This window comes from Stegostoma tigrinum, chromosome 5, assembly GCF_030684315.1.
Source record: "Stegostoma tigrinum isolate sSteTig4 chromosome 5, sSteTig4.hap1, whole genome shotgun sequence".
NCBI classification, from domain to species: domain Eukaryota; kingdom Metazoa; phylum Chordata; class Chondrichthyes; order Orectolobiformes; family Stegostomatidae; genus Stegostoma; species Stegostoma tigrinum.
In genome coordinates, this window is record NC_081358.1 from 113776854 (window position 1) to 113799029 (window position 22176).

General features: G+C 40.8%; 1 protein-coding gene across 3 annotated transcripts in view; it reads left to right on the top strand.

Moving 5' to 3' along the window:
- The window catches only part of LOC125451651 (receptor-type tyrosine-protein phosphatase mu-like), an 820886-nt gene that overhangs the window by 780250 nt on the left and 18460 nt on the right, over window positions 1-22176 (top strand). For all 3 annotated transcript variants that reach the window (XM_059646218.1, XM_059646219.1, XM_059646220.1), the window contains 4 exons: window positions 2043-2178; window positions 5015-5164; window positions 7023-7196; window positions 10887-11018. In XM_059646218.1, coding sequence (XP_059502201.1) covers window positions 2043-2178; window positions 5015-5164; window positions 7023-7196; window positions 10887-11018 — 592 coding nt within the window. The remainder of the gene's footprint in view (window positions 1-2042; window positions 2179-5014; window positions 5165-7022; window positions 7197-10886; window positions 11019-22176) is intronic.

Genomic DNA, 22176 nt, shown 5'->3' on the forward strand with positions numbered 1-22176 from the left:
CACGTCTTTAGTAATACAGGGTCAATTGCATTAGAATTTCCTATTCTGTGGTTTTTGTGAGACACTACATCGTAAGCCTCTTTACTTCTGCACTAAAGGCCCTCTTTACAAACTCATCCACAAGCACTTTCTATTACCATTATCACGTTCTCATTCATTCACAACTTTACTAACCACTCAATAGTGAACTATGTTTACTATTACCGTATTTCACTCATTCATTCTTAAAACCACGATCTTGCAATACATTTCACAATTAAAGGTAGACTAAATTAAAATATCCCTTCCACCCCTTTACTGCCTGTTCACAGTTTTAACCCTTCCCGGCCCCATGCTGCCAGCACAGTCCAGATCTGTGTCTACATCAGAGACTATCCCTGAGTATGTGTTATTTTTATAATCTATTCAAAACCATACCATCCCAGCTGTCATATCACTCGAAACAATGAAAGATTACAATATTAATCAGCCCTCAGCATCTCTCTCCCAGGACTTAGATAGCATGCATTACATCAAACATGTTTTTGAAATGAAGTTCTGAGGAAGAGCCACTGAAACGTTAACCTCTGCTTTTTCCTTCACAGATGCTGACAGACCTGCTGTGCTTTTCCAGCAACTTTGTCTTTGATTTACAGCATCCGCAGTTCTTTGGGTTTTTATTCAAACATGTTTTTCTCCCTTTAAGAAAGTTACTATTAAAATAGCGCTTCCATGAAATTGAATGTATGAATGAATGAGTAGACCGTCAATAGTAAAATCTCCAGACCCAGCCGTGGTCATCAGTCTACTACACTTTCTGCTGTTATTAAGCGCATATGTGATTCCCAATATGGTCAAATCATACAGGCTTGATATTCTTTCTGGTATTCTATAACTTTTAAAAAAATAAAAGGACCCACACTCCTCATTCCCCTACTTTAAGGGTGATGGATGAGGGGTATTTCTCTGACTGGAAGTCCATTTCCAATGTGGCTTTGCAATGGTGTACCTGAATAATTTGGACTTAAATTTAGAGAGTATGACACGAAAATTGGCCGAGTGGTACGTTAGTTTGTTACCTCGTGGATGTCATTGGCTGAGCCAGTGTTTATTGCCCATTCCTAGCTGTACTTGAGAAGGAGTTGCCTTCTTGAACCACAGCCATCCCTATGCTGTGGGTAGCCCCACAAAACCATAAGGGAGGGAATTCCATGATTTGGATCCTGCAACACTGCAGGAAAGGCAATATATTTCCAAATCAAGATGGTGGTTGGCTTCGAGGGTATCTTGCAGATGATGATGTTCCCGCATATCTGCTGCCCTTGCCCTTGAAAACAGAATTTGAATATTCTAGAAACCGAGCAGATATGCCTACTACAACTAACATTGCTGAAAAGATTAATGTAAAAATAAAGTACTGTGGGCACTGGACCTCTGAATTAAAGGCAAAGATTGCTGGAGAAACTCACCAGGTTGTCAGTATGTATGGAGAGAGAAACCAAGTCAATACTTTGAGACCCATGACTCTTCTTCAGAACAGATGCCAAACCTATGGCATTTCTCCAGCGTTTTCTGTTTTTAATCACTGAACAGATTATCTGATCTATATCATATTTCTTATTTTTGGGATCTTCCCACGTGCCCACTGCCCCATTCCTCCTTTCCTATGTTATAACTACATTTCAAAAGTACTTAATTAGTAAGACACTGTACAATGTCTTGAGGTAATGAAACACTCTGTATAAATGTAAGACTTTTTAATTCTACATGATTGATGTGAGACGATTGTACAGATTTAATTTTCACAAGAAACAGCTCAAGTTGAGAAGAGAATAATGCATTGATAAATTGTGCCCATCTGACAATGTCCAAATTAATGAAGACCATTAACAGATCTGGAATGATTTAGTTTGTCATAAATTGCATTTATTCTATAGCCATTAAAGTCTCTAAAAAGAAGTAAGAACTAGTAATTCTAACACATTTAGAATATGAACTGTTTGAGTGTCTCTGACAGGCTGGGAACAGTGAGCTCATAGTAATTTTCTCTCTCTGCCTTTCAGTGCTGGAGCAGGAAGAACAGGCTGCTTTATGGTTATTGACATCATGTTGGACATGGCGGAAAGAGAAGGGGTTGTCGATATCTACAACTGTGTCAGAGAACTCCGCTCACGTAGGGTCAACATGGTCCAGACAGAGGTATTAAATACACAGGATCCTTTCAAAATTTAACCTCCACCTATATTGTTCATGAGTCATTTTTAATCATTCACAGAATGGGGCTGACACCGGCTAAACCTGCATTTCTTGTCCATCCCTATCACTAGATAAAAAAGTACTTGGGACTGTTATGGGGCTGAATTCCCTGGACCTGATGATGTATTGAAGGAAGTAGTTACAATGACAGTAGATGTACTAGTAGTAATCTTCCAAAAATTATTACATTCTGGAAAGGCCCCAGAGAATTAGAAAACTGCCAATGTAACACCTTTATTCAAAAACGGAAGGAGTCAAAGAAAACAGATAACTACAGGACAGTCACTTAAATCTGCGATTGGGGGAAGGTTAGACTCTATTATAAAGGAAGTAATGGCAGAGCAGCTAGAAATACATAACATGATCAAATAGAGTCAACATGGTTTTATGAAGGGGAAATATGCCTGACAAATTTATTAGAGTTCTTTGATGATCCTACAGGCAGGGTAGACAAAGGGGAATTAGCAGCTGTGAGATATTTTACTTTATAATACGCATTTGATAAGGTACTGCAATTAAGGCTACTTAGTAAGATAAGACCTTGTTGTTTTGGATGTAGTATATGAGAAAGGATAGAAGATTGACTAACTAATAGAAGGCAGAGATCAGCGACAAAGTACATTTTCAGGTTGACAGCCTGAAACCAATGAAGTGCCATGGGCATTGGTGCTGGGACCACGGTTATTTAAAACATATATTAGTGCCTTGGATATCAGAAGTGAAGGCTTGTTGCCAAGTTTGCAGATAACACAAAAATTTGTGGGAAGATAAGTAGCAAGGAATCTGCAGAGGAACGTAGGCAGGTTGAGAGACTGAATGAAGACTTGGTAGATGGGATGTAGTGTGGGAAAATTTGAGGCTATACACTTTGACAGGAAGGATGGACAATCTGGATATTATTTAAATGGGGAAATATTGCAGAAAACTCCAGCGCAGAGGGATTTGAGAGTCCTCTTGAGAAGACTTATTATGTTGATACCTTTTTTGAGGGATTTGCTTATGAGGAGAGGTTGAGTAATTTGGGCTTTTCTATTGCAGTTTAGAAATGAGAGGTGATCTTATTGAAATATATGAGATACTTAGGGGGCTTGACAGAGCAGATGCAGGGAAGTTGTTTCTCCTTGTGGGAGATTCTCGGACGAGAGAGCAGCCTCTCATTTCTGAAGAAGGCTCTAGACCCAAAACATCAACTTTCCTGCTCCTCTGATGCTGCTTGGCCTGCAGTGTTCATCCAGCTCTACACTGTGTTATCTCAGACTCTCAAAGGAACATGTCACTGAATTAAGACAGAGACAAGAAGGAATTTCTTCTTCTCAGAGGGGTGTGAATCTATGGAATACTTTACTACTGAGAAGCCAGGTCATTAAGTATATTCAAAACCGAGATAGATAAATTTTTTGTAAGGGAATCAGGGTTATGGGTAAAAGGCAGAAAAGTGGAGTTGAGAATTATCAAAATCAACCATGATTTCATTGCATAGAGGTGTGGACTCAATGAGTTGAATGGCTTACCTCTGCTCCTATATTTCATGGCCCTACGTTTATCATAAACAGTTGAATAATTTAGCAGTAATGAAGGAGTAGAGAAGCATGGTGTTGAGGTACAACTGGGTGCCATCAGAAGTTATTGTTGTGGGGCAACATGCAAGGGAAAAATAGGAGGGGGCAAGGACAGATCCTTGGGGAACACAAGATCATGGTGCAGAAACAAGAAGAGAAGCCATCGCAATTGACCATCTAATGATGGTAAGATGGTTAAGAATGGAACCACACAGTTCCACCCAGCTTAATAACAATGGAGAGGCATTGGAGGAATATGTGCGTATGGTGTAACTAGGGGCTGCAGACATGTTAAGAAGGACTAAGGTGATAAGTTTACCTGTGTTACAGTTTTAGATTTTGTTGAGAGGCGTATCAATACTGTGACAAGGCGCAGAAACCTGATGAAAGAGATTCAGGCATGGAGCTCTGTGAAAAATGGGAGCAGAGTTGGGAAAACAATGTGTTTAAATTATCTGGAAAGAAATGGGATGTTCAAGATAGGATGGCAGTTTGCAAGCATAGTAGGTTCTCTGTGATAGCTAAAAATGGGAGCTAACAGTTTGCATAAATTTGACGCTCGTACAAATGGAATTGTATTCATGACGGTAAGATTTTTAATTTGGTTTTGGTGACGATATTAAAGTTTGTGGTGAACTCCGGTCAAGCTGGACCACAGAAAGACAATGCTTGGCTCCTTATGACAGTAATGATGGAGAGACTGCATTTGCACTAGGGAGGAGAGAGGAGGGAAGCTTCAGATGCAACATTCCAGAATCTGTTCTGTAACAGCATTAGCAGGTTGAATTACTTCCAATAGCATTCTAATCATTAAGTTATAGAGCCACTTGAGTGAAAGTGTTCTGCATGATTCCACAGCTGAGAAATTATGACTGTTTCCTTCAGCAGGAAGGTGGAAGAGGTTGGGTCTGAAACTATGATTATTCAGCAGTCAAATAGTTAAAGAATGTGAAATTAGTATTGCAGTGAATGGATAATAAAAATCAGATGTAGTATGTTTGAGGATATTATTGTGCTGTAGTTTATCGCTTAATGTACACTGTAACCATTCCAGATCATTTGCTGTGATATGAATTACACCTTACTCAGCAACAACTCATTAAACCTCATGTTCAGAAAATGCAGCTGTGAAGAGCTTTTTTGAATCATTAATTCCTGCACATAAAATGATTTCACTTTGATTGAAAATTGCCTGCACTCTCTCTTCTCAAACTCAACAGGAGCAGTATGTATTCATCCATGACGCTATCCTGGAGGCCTGTTTGTGTGGAGATACAGCAATTCCAGCCTCTCAGCTCAGGTCTGCATATTATGAGATGAATAAACTGGAGCCACAGACTAACTCCTCTCAAATAAAGGAGGAATATAGGGTAAGCAAAAGCATTTGCAAACAGTGATAAAGTATTTTATGTAAAAGCCATTTGCATCTGGTTTTTTACCTATTCATTCGTGGAATCCGAGCGACACTGTACTGGCCATCGTTTATATTGTTTATTTCCCGTTCCTAATCACCGCTCGGGAATGTGGTGATGAGCCTTGAACAATGCAGGCCATCTCGTATAGGGACCCCAACATCGCTGTTGGTAACGAGTTCCAAATCCAGTTAAACATGGGCTGAAGCTCAAATTTGATCAAAACAAATCCACACCTTCAATGATAGAGATAATAGGAACTGCAGATGCTGGAGAATCCGAGATAACAAGCTGTAGAGCTGGATGAACACAGCAGGCCAAGCAGCATCAGAGGAGCAGGAAAGCTGACGTTTCGGGCCTAGACCCTTCCTGCTCCTCTGATGCTGCTTGGCCTGCTGTCTTCATCCAGCTCTACACCTTGTTATCTCCACACCTTCAATGATGGTTGACTTTGCTTCACTTATCAAAAAGCCCTTTTTAGGGATTGGGGTGCAAGGAAACCTTCATTTGGGGCAGTGGTGAGGGAAGCTGTTGCTGAAAGAGAAGTGAGGTGATTTTAAAGCTCTACAATCTCAGTTAATAGACCATTAGAGTATTTTTGCATCATATCACCAAGCCAGAGCAAGAACCAATTGACCTTGATTAAACAAAGTAAATCACATATCTATTTAATTGTGATTCTTGTGGTGACCTATTAGAATCCAAAGCGCCATAACAGGTACCACTTTTATAACCAAAATGGGTGACACTTGTTCCAAGTCTCCTCACAATAAATCACAATCTTGTTCATGGCACTAATGGGCAAAAGAACAGGGCCATGTGTCATATACCAGACAGAACACAAGTTCCAATCTGAGGATAGTCTCCAAACTGGAGAGGCCAATGACAAGTATCACCATCGAGAGGGAATTGACTATCAAATTGGACCTGTGGATCTGATTTTTTTTAAATTCATCAACGGATGTGGGCAACAGTGGCTGCACTATCATTTATTGTCCATCCCTAATTGCCCAGCTGATCTGGAGTCACGTGTAGGCCGGACCAGGTAAGAATATCATATTTCCTTCCCCTAGTGAACCAGATGGGTTTTTCCTGACAATCGACAATGTTTTTATTATCATCATTAGATTATTAGTCCCATATTAATATTGAATTCAGATTCCATCATTTGTCCATGGTGGGATTCGAACCCATGCCCCCAGAACATTTGCAGAGATCCTGGATTAACAGTCTAGCAATAATACCACTAGGCCATTGTCTCCCTTTTAATCCCTCTGAATTGATCAACTGGATCTATTCGCTCACTAATCGAAATGGGAAGATCTTGAAGTTTTTGTTTGGATGAAATGGCTCAGACATGGATGGGCAGGTGAGGTGGATGGGTATAAGGGAGGTGTTGGGTGAGCATCGGTAACCCTAGGACTCTCACATATATCTTTCAGTAAATGATTATTGGTGGGAAAAATGGATATAGAAAGGAAAGCTCAAAATAGAAAGTAGAAGGACTGTTAAAAAAAAATCTGTATGGCAGTAGTGGAGAAGTTAAAATTAGACAGGTTAACGTGCGAGAGCCTGGATAAATACAGAGTTCAAATGCTATATTTGTGACGTATGCCACCATAATGATTTGGTGTTATTTGTGAATTTAGTGCCCTGCAACATGAGACTTTACCTCTGAGAATTCATTCATTTGGATAGAGCCTGGAACAAGACAAACCAATAAACTAAGGAATAGGGTCAAAGAATTACAAGGGGCTCCTTTTGGACTACATTTGTGTCAAATTAAAAACATCCTTTTGTCATCTATCTTAATCAGACTCTTAACATGGTGACCCCAACCCTACGAGTGGAGGACTGCAGTATAGCACTTCTACCCCGAAACCATGAGAAGAATCGGTGCATGGATGTCCTTCCACCAGACAGATGCCTCCCATTCCTGATCACAATAGATGGTGAAAGTAGCAACTACATCAATGCTGCCCTAATGGATGTGAGTAGAAGTTGTTATTTCCAATAGTGAGGTCTACAAGCAGCCTCAATATTTTCTACTTTCTATTTCCTGTTTGCTTTTTCTTTCTTTGTTCTATATCTTCAATGTTTAATTGATCATTTTTCAGGTAATATATTAAATACATCTCACTCATGACATATAAAGGTACAGCGAAGCATAAATTCAAACTTCTTGGGTACAAATGCTATGTTATTTAAACAATGTGGTCTGGTGAAAATTGTTGGCTTACCACTGGATGGCTATAGCTGAACCATGTAGGTCACACACAATGATTTCAGTAAAAAATTTGTGTTACCCCAGTACAGTTAAACATACCTCACGAGAATCTTTTGTCGTTCAGTGTGAGCTTTTGTTGCCTCCCTTTGTCACCAAATTTTGCGTGTGATGTATGGGTTTACCAGAGTCAACACATCTTAGCATAGCTTCTTGGATTTTGTCTCGAGCTTTTTAGAAATGGTCATCGAATGAGTCCCTAAAGACCTGACCCCACTTCCTGTCTGAACCACAGCTAGGAGCTACTGGTCCAATCTCGTAGTATGTCTGGTTCCAGCCGCTTTTCATTGTTTGAGCTTCCTCTACCAGCATGTGGCACTACTTTTTACTTTATTGTTTCATGAGATGTGGGCGGCCAGCATTTGGCATCCAACACAGTGAAAAAACAAAAGTGAAATAAAGGCAAAACACTGTAGATGCTGAAAATTTGATATAAATATTCTCTGTGTAGAGAGAAATAGAGTTAATGTTTCAAGTTCAATTCTTCAGTTCCGAAGATAAGACAAAAAATATTATCTGTTTCTCTCTCCACGGATCCTGACAGACTTGCTGAGTTTTTCCAGCATGCCCTGTGTTATTTCCTAATTGATTGAATTAAATTCTACTGGCTGCCATATCAGGAACAAACATGTTTTTCAGACCACGTCAGATCTGCCATGATCTTACAGACAGCCTATGCATGCTTAATAGACTGAATGGCCTGCTCCTGCTCCTAATTTGTACATTTTTACGTACTCCCAGAGTATTAGCCTGGGCTAACCTGACCCATTGTATCATTGGTGCAGTTTCATTACCACTCCTGCACCCAACATCCCAACAATCAGAAAAGTTCAAACATTTTGCTTCTAATTTCCACCCCGCACTCACTTTCACCTGGTCTATCTCTGACCCCTCCTTTCCCTTCCTCAACATTTCTGGTGATAAACAGGCTACTAATATCCACTATAAACCTGGACTATACATGCTCACACCCTGCTTCCTGTAAAGTCTTTATTCCATCCTCCCAGTTCCTCCATCACCATTGTATATGCTCCGATGAGGCCAACTTTGACAACAGAACCTCCGAAATGGCCACCTTCTTCCTCAACCAAGGATTCCCCGGCGCCATTGTTGACAGGGTCCTCAACCATCTCCCATACCGCCACCTGCACCTCCTCTCTTCCCTCCCCTACTATCCCACCAGCGTCCACACCCAGAAGATTGTCAGCTGCCATTCTACCACCTCCAGCAAGATGTCACCACCAGACACACATTTCCCTCCCCTCCCTTGTTCGCCTTCCGCAGGAACCATTATCTCCACTTTTCCTTCATGCCCAACCCACCCCCGACAGCTCCACGGCACCTTCCACTGCAACCACCAAAGATTTAACACCGGCCCATTTACCTCCTCCCTCTCCAGTATCCAAGGGCCCAAACATACATTCCAGATGAAGTGACACTTCACCTGCTACAATCTAGTCTACTGCATTGGCTGCTCACAATGTAGTCTCTTCTACATGGAGGAAACAAAATGTAGACCGGGTGACTGCTTCACAGGACACCTACATTCAGCCTGCAATAAAGACCCTAAGCTTCCACTTGCCAGCTCCTTTAACATACCTCACTGTTCCCTGGCCAACATCTCTGTCTCAGGCTTGTTGCAGTGTTCCAGCAAAGCTTGGCGCAAGCTGGAAGAATAATACCACATTTTCCACTTGGGGACCCTGCAGCCCTCAGGACTCAATATCAGGTACCATAATTTTAGGGCCTGAACTCTTCCATGTCTGAGCCCCCTACCCGACACATCAGGCCTTGTTATCACATAGTCTGCCATGGCACACTACCTATTATTAGTCACTAACAGTCTTTAGCAGCTATTCACTCTCCTGGCCAGATTGTTATCCACTCCTTTGTCTGTCCAACTGTTCTTCTCTCTCTTTGAGCTCTACCTCCATCTATCATTTACTCCTGATCCCTTCCGCACACCTATCTTCTGCATATGAACCGGCATTTTCCTAGCTACCACCAATTCCGAGGAAGGGTCACCAGATCTGAAATGTTAACTCTGACTTCTGTTCACAGATGCTGCCAGACCTGCTGAGCTTTTCCAGCAACTTCTGTTTTTGCTTCTGATTTACAACATCTGTTGTTCTTTCAGTTCTCATCCCTAATTCTGATTGGTCAAGTTGACCAAATTAACTGCTCCTTCTCCCAGACATTGTTGCTAATTATGCAACACTGTACGGTGGTGCATGAGTTCAAGCAACCCTCAAAGCATCTACTGAATGCAGTCTAGTTGCTTTGACTAGTCCTTGGTCATTGTGGGAGATGGACATCACATTGTTGAGAAGGAAGAAGATAGAGGATCAATTGGAGGCATTTAAACAAATTCATTGGCTGGTAGGTTGTCAGCAGGACTAGGACATGGATTAGACAATTGTAATTCTTAAGCAGGAATGTGTGCCAAATGGCACAGCCACTTATCTGCTGGAGGGTAGAGACAAATAGAAGACCAGAAGCAGGGAGTGAATCAATTCAAGCTGATCTCACACATTTAGCACATTCAGGATTCGATTGACAGGGTCTGTCAGTCCTCTTGGCCAGCATCTAAAACATGATATGTATAAAGTTGAGAAAACAGGAGGGAAAGATCATTGAGAAATTAGGACGATTGTTCAATTTATACATCCTGCCCAGCCTAGCTTGATGCTGTCCTCACTTCACATGCACAAGCACAAATGCTCATAGACACAGTCAAGCTTTATCACTCATACACACCATCATACATACCATACACATAGGCACACGCACATATCAATGCAAACACAAAGACCCATAAGGTTATACTCCCAGTAGGTATCACTGGACTAGAACCAGGAAATGAGGTAACAAGGTGTAGAGCTGGATGAACACAGCAGGCCAAGCTGCATCAGAGGAGCAGGAAAGCTGACATTTCGGATCTGAACCTAGACACAAAACATCAGCTTTCCTGCTCCTCTCATGCTGCTTGGCCTGCCGTGTTTATCCAGCTCTATACCTTGTTATCTCACATTGTCCAGCATCGGCAGTTTTTACTATTTCTAGAACCACGAATGTTTGGTTTGCAGGACTACGTTATTCATGGCATCTCAACCGTTGACTCAGCTGGGATTAACAAGCATAACAGTGGAACAAAATTGAACCTTCCTAACTTCAGTGACTATGTGCCACACCACATGAGTCATTCATCCACTCAGCCATTTGGAAAAGTCTAGTTTATTTGGCAGTGTTAAGAAATGAAAACATTGGAACATTTGGGTGAATGTTGAAAGGCTTTGTCAGGGCCCCAGCAGCTACTTGAAGGTTGCCTGTTCAATATGTGCATCTAGGAAAGGCGAAGCCTAATGTGTCATCCTATCTCTCATTTCCCATTTACAGAGTTACAAGCAACCTTCAGCTTTTATTGTTACTCAACATCCCTTACCAAACACTGTGAAGGACTTCTGGAGACTTGTATTAGATTACCACTGTACTTCAATCGTCATGCTCAATGATATGGACCCTGCACAGGTATGTGTAGACATAAAAAGAAACAGCATTATGGGAAAAACTCAGCAGATCTGACAGCAACTTTAGAGAGAGAAACACTTCAGATTGATTGCCTTTAAGATTTGTAAGGAGGGTTGATTCAAGTTTGCTTTGAATAGAGGATTGGTTGCTAACAGGAATCAATCAGTCATTTTTGCATTGGCAAGCTGTAACCACAGGGATTGGTTCTAGGGCCTCAACAACTTGTGACCCAAATCAATAATCTGGATACAGTCACTAAGTTTGCTGCTAAGACAAAGATACAAAGGAAAGTAGATGTGAAGAGAACACAAATCTACAATAGGATGTAGGTAGGTTAAGTGAGTAGAGAAAATTTGGTAGATGGAACATAATGTCGGAAAATGAGAATTATTCCACTTTGGTAGAAGACAAACAATTTGAGCGAAGAGAAATTGCAGAACTCTGTGCTGCATTTATGGACATCTGGCGTATGAATCATTAAAAGTAGGTTTCCATGTACAGAAGGTGATTAGTAGGGAAAATAGAATGTCAATGTTGATTGCAAAGGAAATCTGGTATAAAAGTGGGGATGTTTTGTTATAGTTTTATACAACATTGATGAAACCATATCAGGAGCACTGTGTACAATTTTGTTCTATTTATTTAAGAAGAAAATGATTAATTTAGGACCAGTTCATTGAAGGTTTACTTCACAGAGTTAAAAATAAGTATTCTCCCATTTAAGACAGATGAGGAGCTTTTTTTTGCCTTAAACTGTCATTAATCCTTCCCAAGCAGCAGTGTAACTAGGTTAAAGAGGTTCTTCATTAACAAGAGGGTTGTCAGGGTACCCAGAGCAGCAGAGTTGAGGCCACAATCAGATGTGCCATGATGATCTTACCAATTTGAAGAGTAGGTTTGAAGGGCTGAACGGTCTACTCCTCCTCCTAAGCTGCATGTTTGTATGTTCAGGAAGAATGCAGCAAGGCTTTTTGTTGAAGAATAAGTTAGATTATGAAGTTGATATCCAAATAAACCAGTTAAGAGCAGTAGCACTGCCAATCAGTGAGGTCTGATTACACCACATTCCGAACTACCCCCAATAACCTTTCACCCCCTTACCTTGATTAACAAGAATCCGTCTGCCTCTAGCTCAAAAATAATCAAGTACTCTACTTCCACAATCCTCTGAGGAAGTGAGTTCCAAGACTTGTGACTCTCTGTGAGAAAAAAATACTTCTTATATGCATCAAATTTTGAAACAATGGCCCCTTGTCTTTAAACAGTGACCCCTAGTTCTAGGTTCTCTCACAAGAGGAAACATTCTTTCACCCTCAATATTTTCAAAGAAATCACTATACCGATACAACAGAAAGATCACATTATCCAAACACCCTCAATATTTTCAAAGTTTCAATCGAGTCACTTCTTACTCTTTCAACTTCCAGCAGATACAAGGCTAGCCTATTCAGTCTCTCCTCAAAAGAGAACCTGCACACTCCAGGTATCAGTCCACCAAGCATTCACTGAGTTACTTCCAATTTTTTTACATCCCTCCTTAAGTAAAAAGACCAGACTGTACACAGTACTGCAGATGTGATCTCAACAATTCCTTGTGTAACTGAACCATCACCTCTGTACCTTTCTGTTTTTAATGTCTCTTGCAGTAGACATAGCATTCTATTCACTTTCCTAATTATTTGCTGCAGCTGTATACAACTGTATTGTGATTAACATGTACGGACTATTGTTTCTTGGTCCATGGTCAGATTACATGAATGCTACAAATAAACACAGGGTGAGTGTTACGTAGTGGATCAGCAATGTGCGTTGATAGTAGAAGGCTAGGCGCTTAGATTGAAGAAAGAAACTCCTGAATTTACCAAGCTCCTTTACAAGCTTGGACTGTTCCAAACTGCTCTCCCAGCCAAAGAAGTTCTTTTAACTTGTGTTCACTGTTGTGATACAGGAAACAAAGCAACGGTGTAAAAATCATCCATGAATTTTTGGATTGATTCTGAGCAATGTGTAATCAAGAAATGCAGTGTTCTCTTTCCTTCATTGAAACCAAACCATTGCTGTGATAAAAAGGTGCAGGGCTGGATGGACACAACTGAGCAAGCAGCATCAGAGGAGCAGGAAAGCATTACTGTGGTTCATTCTTCTTGCATCTATGAGCTGAGGTGCAAAGTGTCACTTTGAACTGGAGGGGAGTGCTAATATGAACTGGAATGAGAAGAGGCCTGCGAAGCGGACTGCAAACAGTAATTGATAATGGGATAAAGAAATAGAACAATTTAGAGGCAATTTATTTATATTCACACTAAACTGCACTCGTTCTGAAACAAAACAGGACAGCCATTTGCACAGCAGCCATTGTGGATTTGCAAGGGGGCAGGTATGTAAAATTCTCTGCTCAGTTTCCTACTGCCCTTGTATAGAAATTGTGTAGAGTGTGTGATCTCTTTAAGAGATAAAGTGCTTTTCTAAGCTTAGAGATTTATATAGAAAAAAAATCTGTACGTAGCTGAAGATGTACAGTTAGTTCTAAAATGGAAATGCACAGGTAATTCTCCTACAACACAATAGTTGCATTCTTATGTGTCCTCGTGCTATAGAAAATCACCATAAAAAATCATGTTAGAAGGAAATCACTATACCTATACAACAGAAAGATCACATTATCCAAACAGCATCCACGTTTCATCAATCACATTACAGCCAATTGGCATTAACGAAACGTGTTATAGCAGAATTACCTGTGTGATTGGAAACTGCAGGCACAGTTTGATGTTTTGGCAACTAGCTGGAATCAGACAATTAATTTAGACCAAGCACTGAGCAATTGAAAGCCAATCGAACTCAAATCTGATGGTTTTGACAATGCTATTGTAAGAAAATTGATAAGTCATCGAAGGTATGTAAGAGAGGGCTTTTGAAAATTGGTATGAGAGCAAACCACCACCTGAGGAAAAAGCATCAGGTTCTCACAAGAAATTGCTAAGCTCTCTAAGAAAGCACCATCCATCCGTAAGTCACCACTTCCAGCTAAAAGTTTTCACAGAGAAAACATCGCTGCCAGGAAGATCAGCAGAAGAAAGGCATTTATGATGTGAAAACAGCAGAAGAAATGCGTTAATGATTAGAGAGACAGTGGAGAAGGCAGAACATTCTAGGAGACACATTCTGTATGGAATTTGAAAGACTTAAGTTTTAATTTGTGTTTTCTTACTATTTGGATTATATAAGTGGAGCTTGTGTTTATTGGAATATAATACCAGTAGAATTTTTTTCAGTTAAGCAGGGTGTTGTGCAGTTTGTTAGTAGTTCTGTTAATTTCTTCACTGTTGGAGTTAAATCAACAAATTGTTATTTGTTGTTTATTAAGTGAATATCAGGGATTTCCTTTCATTGAACCTCCCCTTCTCTGTAACAGTTTAATAGATTAGGTGAGATGAGGCAAGCTTCTCTGGGTGTTTTGGGTTTAATTATTAGAAGGCGAACTCTATTCCCACCAGAACAGATTGGGGGCTTGTGTTTTGATTTTAATTATAAGAGGAGTTCGACCTCCCCTTCCTAACACCCTTCTCTTTTCCTCCAATCTGTTTCTAATTTTACAGCAGGTCATCACAGACTAGACCAACTAGCCGACACTCTCCCTATTTCAGGTCATAAAATGGCCAATATTAAATAGCTGCCTCATGCTGGTATTCAGTGTGGAGGCTGATGGGAGTTTAAGAGCAGAAGTGTCAGCCCAGAACAGACCTTCGATATGTAGTGGGCAGGGAATGCCCCTCAAGAGCCTTCTGTCCGGGGTGACGAACACTTCCACCCTACTGCTCCTGAAGGTGTCCCCAAGCAAGTTTCTCCCAGCCCTTGAATTCTTGAATATAAGCTTTTGTTCATTTTCCAGGATGTCAGTATAGGAGACGCACAGTAGACACAGAGGTTGAATCTCCCCATTCCTTCAAACACACCCACTTTGTAGAGGGGGTCTTTTGATGTAGTGGTAGTGCCTGTTCCTCTGGACGAGGAGGCCTGGGTTCAAGTCCTACCTAATCCAGAGGCATGTTGTAATATATCTTGGCAGGTTGATTAGAAACATCTATAATTCAGGACCCTTGTGGCACAGTCGTAGTCTCCCTACCTCTGAACAAGGAGGCTTGGGTTCAACGCTTATCTACCAATGAGCAGGTTGAATAGGAAATATCTACCTATTGTGTGTAGATCTGTTCTTCAGAAACTTGCTCAAACAAAAAGTGGGTGCTGGAAAGAAGTTAAATTTCCCCAAACTATTCAGGAAAGTGAGGGCGAGAGAAATAATGATAAATTCTCACAGCTATTATGTGTCTGCCAATTTCCTTTCCTGAAAGAAAATGAATGTAATCTCAGAAAGTCTTTTACAAGGTTTCCATGAGATGAGAAAAGAATAAATTGAAGTCAGTGCTGACAACGTATAATGGACCTTCTTTAAGGGCACTTTGTTAAAACCCTTCATTGAATGCATTCTTTGGTCCATGGTATTTTACGCAGACATGTGGTGCAGGCATTCAGCTCCTCAAATTGAAATCGGTGAGACTTTGAAAAGCCGAAGAATTATATTCATGTCATAGGTTAGACTCTCAGGAATTGCTTGAGCTTGATTTTTCCTTTAGAATTTATTCACCTTGTGTTTATTAATAAAGCTAGTTCAGTCTTTCTCCGATGGAATGGCGATGAATGAGATGGGCACTGGGGGGTGGACAGAAACTGGCAGATTAAATGCCTTAGGTAAAAGGAAGTGACTGATTCACTGGCAGTTAAGCTATCTTACAAGATCTTAGTTCTTAGGGAACTGGTTATTGTCACAGCTGTTGTTAGTTCTGCAAAGTGGACATTTAGAGAAGTGAACAAGTTCCTACTCTTCCAACTAATTGATTAGAACCAGTCTGTCTGTTTAAACAAACAAGCAACATTATGCTTTACATTTCTCTCCAGCAATGTTTTGTCCCATGTGAATACTTCATGTAATATTGAGATCTGCTGGTGCACATCACTCATTGGCTGCTGCTTAATCTATTTGTGATGGAAACCAAAAACGCTGGAAATACTTAGCAAATGTGGCATAATCTGCGGATCCAGAAGCATAATTAAGGAGAATGTTACAAGACCCTGGGAAGAGGTTTTGGAGACATAGGAAATAAGAGCAGGCACAGGCCATTTGGCCTGTTGTGCCAGCTGCACTATTCATTAGGTTATGGCTGATCTTACAACTCAACACAATTTTCCTGCACTACCCCCATACCCTTGAAATTCTTAATCAGTAGAAATCCATTCAAATGTGTCATTCGCTTTGGTGCACAGCAATAGATGCTGCTGGCTCAACCCCTGAAAGAAAACTTCTGAATGGCACATACTATCCCAAGCTGTGTTGTATATTTCAAAGTGGAGTGCCAATAAGACCAGTTGATTTTCAAGTCTGGTGGCTTTTTAACTGGTTGTTTGTTATGTGCTAGTGATTATTATGGCTTTAAGTATTTGTTGTGTGCACTGCAGAATGGTCAAATCATAAAGAAGCTTTTACTCACTGTCAGTGCCAAAGAATTTTCAGAAGACAGAGCAATCGAATCCACTGGCACAAACGTTCTTTTTTCTGATGCCTATAAGCAGTAGAAGCAGAAGTAGACCATTCAGCCCATCAAGTCTGCTCTGCCGACAATGAGATCATGGCTGATCTGATAATCCTCAAATCCACATTTCTCTCTTGTGCCCACAGCCATTGACTCCCTTACTGATCAAAACTCCATCTATCTCATCCTTAATATACTTAACAACCCAACCTTCACAGCCCTCTGTGGTCAAGTATTCCACAATTCCTCTGAGAGAAGCAGAAATTCCACCTCGTCTCTGCTTTAAATAGGTGACTTTTATTCTGAGATTATGACCTCTAGTCCTAGACTCTCCAACAAAGGAAAGAAACTCCTCCACATACCTTGTCAGGTCTTCTAAGGATCTTGTATGTTTCAATGAGGTCTCCCCTCATTTGTCTGAATTCCAGTAAGTATAGGCCCAACCTACTCAATCTCTCCTCATAAGACAGTCCCTGTATTCTTAGCACAGCCTAGTGAGCCTTCTCTAGATTGCCTCCAATGCCTGTATATCTTTCCCTTAGGTAAGAGGCCCAAAACTGTTCACAAGATTCCATCTGTGATCTATTTAGTGCTTTGTATACTTTTAACAAGACTTCCCACATGTTGTGACTAATGTCCCAGCTGCCAAATCCTGCTCCTGCATTACAAATATTGAGGCAATATTATTTTAAAGAATTGTTCAAAGTCTTTCAGTTTACATTTGCCACTAATGTGACAGCTGGAGATTGGAAGCACTTCCCTCCCACCCTCCCCATGCCCTCTCCATGGCCCTCCCTCCTGGGAGTACAGATACTTGCAATTTAACTGATCTGTTATTAAGAAGCTAACTGCTGGGGAAATGTGAGGCACAGATGACAGAATTAATTTCAACAGGATGTAAATATCAATGGAAATTCCACTGTTCCTGACTTAACAGCAGAGGTGGCTACAATGATCTAAAAACAGCCAGATTTGCACTGTGATAGAAATAATGATTTCAGATGTTTATTCATGAACCATGTTTTATTTCTCATCACTCTCTACATACTGTACTTATTTACTTAGCCTCTTGTAAAACTGAAAGAGGATCAATTATCCTTGGGCCATTAACTTGCCTATCTGCGAAATTCACTTTGAATATTTTGGACAAGAGGACTGAGAATATAAAAGTGAGAAACTGGGTAGTTCCTCATGCCTGCGGCACCAATCAGTGTAATCATGGCTCATCTTCGGCTTCAATTCCTCTTTTCCCTTCACGCAAACCAGCCTTCATTCCATTGACTCCATCTGTACTTCCAACTGCCTCAGGAAAGCAACTATCATAATCAAAGACCCATCGCACCCAGTTATACTCTTTCTCCCCCCTCTTCCATTGGCAGAAGATATAAAGTTTGAATGCATGTACAAATAGATTGAAGAACAATTTCTCCCCTGCTGTTATCAGACATTTGAATGGACCTCTCAAATGTTAATTCTGATCTCTCCCTCTGCGCCTTCTATGCAGCTACATCATTATATTCAGCATTGTGTTCTGCTACCCTCATGTACTTTGTATTGCCTGTATAACATGCAAAACAACACTTTTTACTGCATCTCAGTACATGTGACAACAATAAATCAAATCAATCTATCTATCTTTCAATCAATGTCACTGGGCTAGTAATTCAGTCACCCCAGGGGGTTAATGCTCTCAGGACATCGGTTCAAATACCACAGTGGTAGCTGGTGAAGTTTGAATCCAATAAAAAAAATCTGGAATTGTAAGATAGCCGTCAATGGTGTCTACATAGCCATTGCTGTAAAACCCTTCTGGTTCACTAAAGCCCTTTATGGAAGGAAATCTGTCATCTTTACCTGGTCTGACCTATTTATGACTACAGGCCCATAACAATCTATTTGATTCTTAACTGCAGTCTGGCCATGAGTGAACCAGATGGACAATAAATGATGATGTACCCAGTGACTCCCACCTTCCATAAATGAATAAAAATATTTGAATGATTTACAACTTTTTAAATGAAAAAGTCCTCATTTCAGTCTTAAATGATCATCCCTCTACCCTAATACTATATTCCAGATTTCCCTATTGGGGAAACAACCTCACAATATCTACCCTCTCAAACCCCTTTAGAATTTTGTATGCTTTAAGGAGATCACCTCTTATTCTTCAGAACTCTGGAGAATTTAGGTCTAATTTAGTCAGCCTCTCATCATAGGGAAACTAATCACTGGAGGGATCAATCTAGTGAACCATTTCTGTACCATCTCCAATGCAAGTATATCCTCCCTTAAATGTGGTAATGAAAATGGCATACTTTATTCTAGTTGTGGTCTTGTGTAAAACCTGCTATATTATTAATGCTTCCTAATTTCCATCCTTCATGGCACTGGTTCAAAAGCCTGGAATTCTCTCCCTAAAAGCATTGTGGATCTATCTACAACAAATGGACCAAAACAGTTCAAGAAAGCAATTAAATACCATCATAAGACTGTAAAATACAGGAGCAGAATTATGACATTTAGCCCATTGAGTCTGCTCCACCATTCAATTGTGACTGTTTCTTAACCCATTCTCCTGCCTTCTCCCATTGACCCTTGATATCTTAGCCAATCAAGAATCTATCTGTCTCATTCAATGACTTGGCTTCCTCTCCCTCAGCAATGAATTCCACAGATTCACCACCTTCTGGCTGAAGAAACTCCTCCTCACCACAGTTCTAAAGAGTTGCCCCTTCACTCTCTTCTCAAAGGTTGGCAATAAATGTGGGCCTGCCAGAAGTGCCCGAGTCTCATGAGTTTTTTTTTTAAATGCCAGCCCTTAAATTAAAGGCCAATATACAATTTGCTTTCGAAATTACTTTTTTGGACCTTAATGCTAACTTGCTGTGTTTCTTTGAGTTTGCAGGATGAGCCTTTTTGCTAGCCTTTATTGCAGATATTTGTCTATCCCAAAATTATCAACCATTTTGGGTACTGACTATGATGTTTCCAACCTCCTGTTACACTATGACAAGCGGTGACATTATTTATGCTTGTTGTTTTCGAATTAAGGGCCTTGGTGAGACCACATTTGGAGTATTGTGTGCAGTTTTGGCATCATCCAGGAAGGATGTTCTTACTGTAGACAGAGTGCAGCAAAATTTTACCAAACTTATGCCTGAGACAGCAGGTCTGACGTATGAAAAGTGATTGAATCGGTTAGGATGTTATTCACGGGAGTTCAGAACATGGAGGATGGCTGTGATAGGAATTTATAAAATTCCAACAACACTAGATAGGATAAGTGTAGGAAGGATATTTCCAGTGAATGAGTGAGTCCAGAACCAGGGGTCACAATCTAAGCATCCAGGGTAAAAAGTGTGAGAAGAGGAGAAATTTCTTCACCCAGAGAGTGGTGAGCCTGTGGAATTTACTGCCACAAAAAAAACAGTCAAGGCCAAAACATTGTATGATATTAAGAAGGAGTTGGACGTAGCAGGGTAAAAGAAACAAAGGATATGGGGAAAAAGCAGGAAAAAGCTGTTGAGTTAGAAAGTCAGCTGTGATCATGCTGAATGGTGGAGCAGGCTTGTAGGACCAAGTGACCTACTCCTGTTCCAATTGTCAATGTTTCTACATTGAATACCACTTCAAACCTGGGGTGAACTTGAGAACAAGATGGGAACCTGATAGAGTGAAAAGATTCGTGACTTCAGAGTATTGTTTATCTTGGGCCCCAAACTATAAATTAATTGCATCAATTTGCTTTTTGCAAACCTTTAGAGCTATAGCAGAACTGAGTCTCATTGTTTGTTTTCCTGTAGTCATCATTATGCCACATCTTTGCCATGGGAGCTCAGTGTATTTGATTACTGACGTCTTATTTCAGGGATCGAGGTCCAGACAGATGGAAAAAGGCCCTGCATTCTAGCCACAACAGTTGTCAAGGTTTTTCTTAAACTTCGAGGAGTCCACTGCAGAACTCATCACTCGTACGCTCAGAGCCAGCTAATTAAGCCACTTATTACAAACTAAGCCTTAACATGGCTGCTCTAACATATTGTTTTCAGTATAAAAGGTGAAAATATCCAGTAGCACAACATTTTGCAAGTTCATATTGCTAAACCACTTTAAATAACAGAAAGACATGCACGGAATGATACTATTCTGGAAACTTTGTCACTCACCCTGGAGTATGGAACATTGGCAGTATCACAGAAACGGCTGCAAGTGTCTACATTTGCATGTGTGCAGTTGTTTAGATGAAACTTTAATGACTTTAACCGTCCAACCCTCCCTAAAGTCAGACAGATGCTGTTACTGGCCAGCATTACCAGGGCAACAAGACCCTGGAAATTGGTGGTTTGCCCCAGAAGTGGCTGTTTCCATTTAATTCTGGTTATGATGTGCTTCTTATAGCTGCCTCTTGAAGTCAGGGATGTTATCTCATTTACATCCCAACTGTCCTGTCAAAATCAGGGCTGTCTTCAGTGACAACCTCACTATGTGAGTGTAGCAATAAAGGAGAGACTTTGACTGTGGCATGGGGAACGTTGCAGGATTGTTTAGTGCAGTATAATACTAGCGAGTTTTGAGAAGATTTGTAGCTCAGGTTGAGGTTCTGGATGCGAGTTTGCTCGCTGAGCTGGAAGGTTAGTTTTCAGACGTTTCGTCACCATTCTAGGTAACATCATCATTGAGCCTCCGACGAAGCGCTGGTGTTATTTCCACTTTCTGTTTATCTGTTTAGGTTTCCTTGGGTTGGTGAATGCAGGAAATGACATCACCAACCCAAGGAAACCTAACCAGATAAATAGAAAGAGGGACATAACACCAGCGCTTCGTCGGAGGCTCACTGATGATGTTACCTAGAATGGTGACGAAACGTCTGAAAACTAACCTTCCAGCTCAGCAAGCAAACTCACATCCAGCAGTAAAATACTCATTGTATTGTTGGTAACTGAACAATTATATTCACTTTATTCACCATCTCCTCAATATCAGCCCAAGCTTTGTTTCATTCATTGCTGCATCATCTTTTGACTGTGCTAAATTGAAATTCAGTTACCCAAGATATGATTTGAAAAAAGGAGGGGACCTCTCCCTGTGTTGTATCCAACATACACTTCCTCAGAAGCCACTACTAGTAACAGATTATTGACCATTCACCTCATTGCTATTTATTGAATTGTGAAAATCACATATGGCTACATTGCTACAATAAAGGGCATTTGAAGAAATTCATTTATGTGAAGTGCGATACTGATGTAGTCTTCAAGAGGATGTGTTGTCCTCAGAGATAATGGGAACTGCAGATGCTGGAGAATCCAAGATAACAAAGTGTGGAGCTGGATGAACACAGCAGGCCAAGCAGCACCTCAGGAGCACAAAAGCTGACGTTTCGGGCCTAGACCCTTCATCAGAGAGGGGGATGGGGAGAGGATTCTGAAAGAAACAGGGAGAGACAGGGAGGCGGACTGAAGATGGATAGAGGAGAAGATAGGTGGAGAGGAGAGTATGGGTGGGGAGGTGGGGAGGAGATAGGTCAGTCCGGGGAGGATGAACAGGTCAAGGGGGTGGGATGAGGTTAG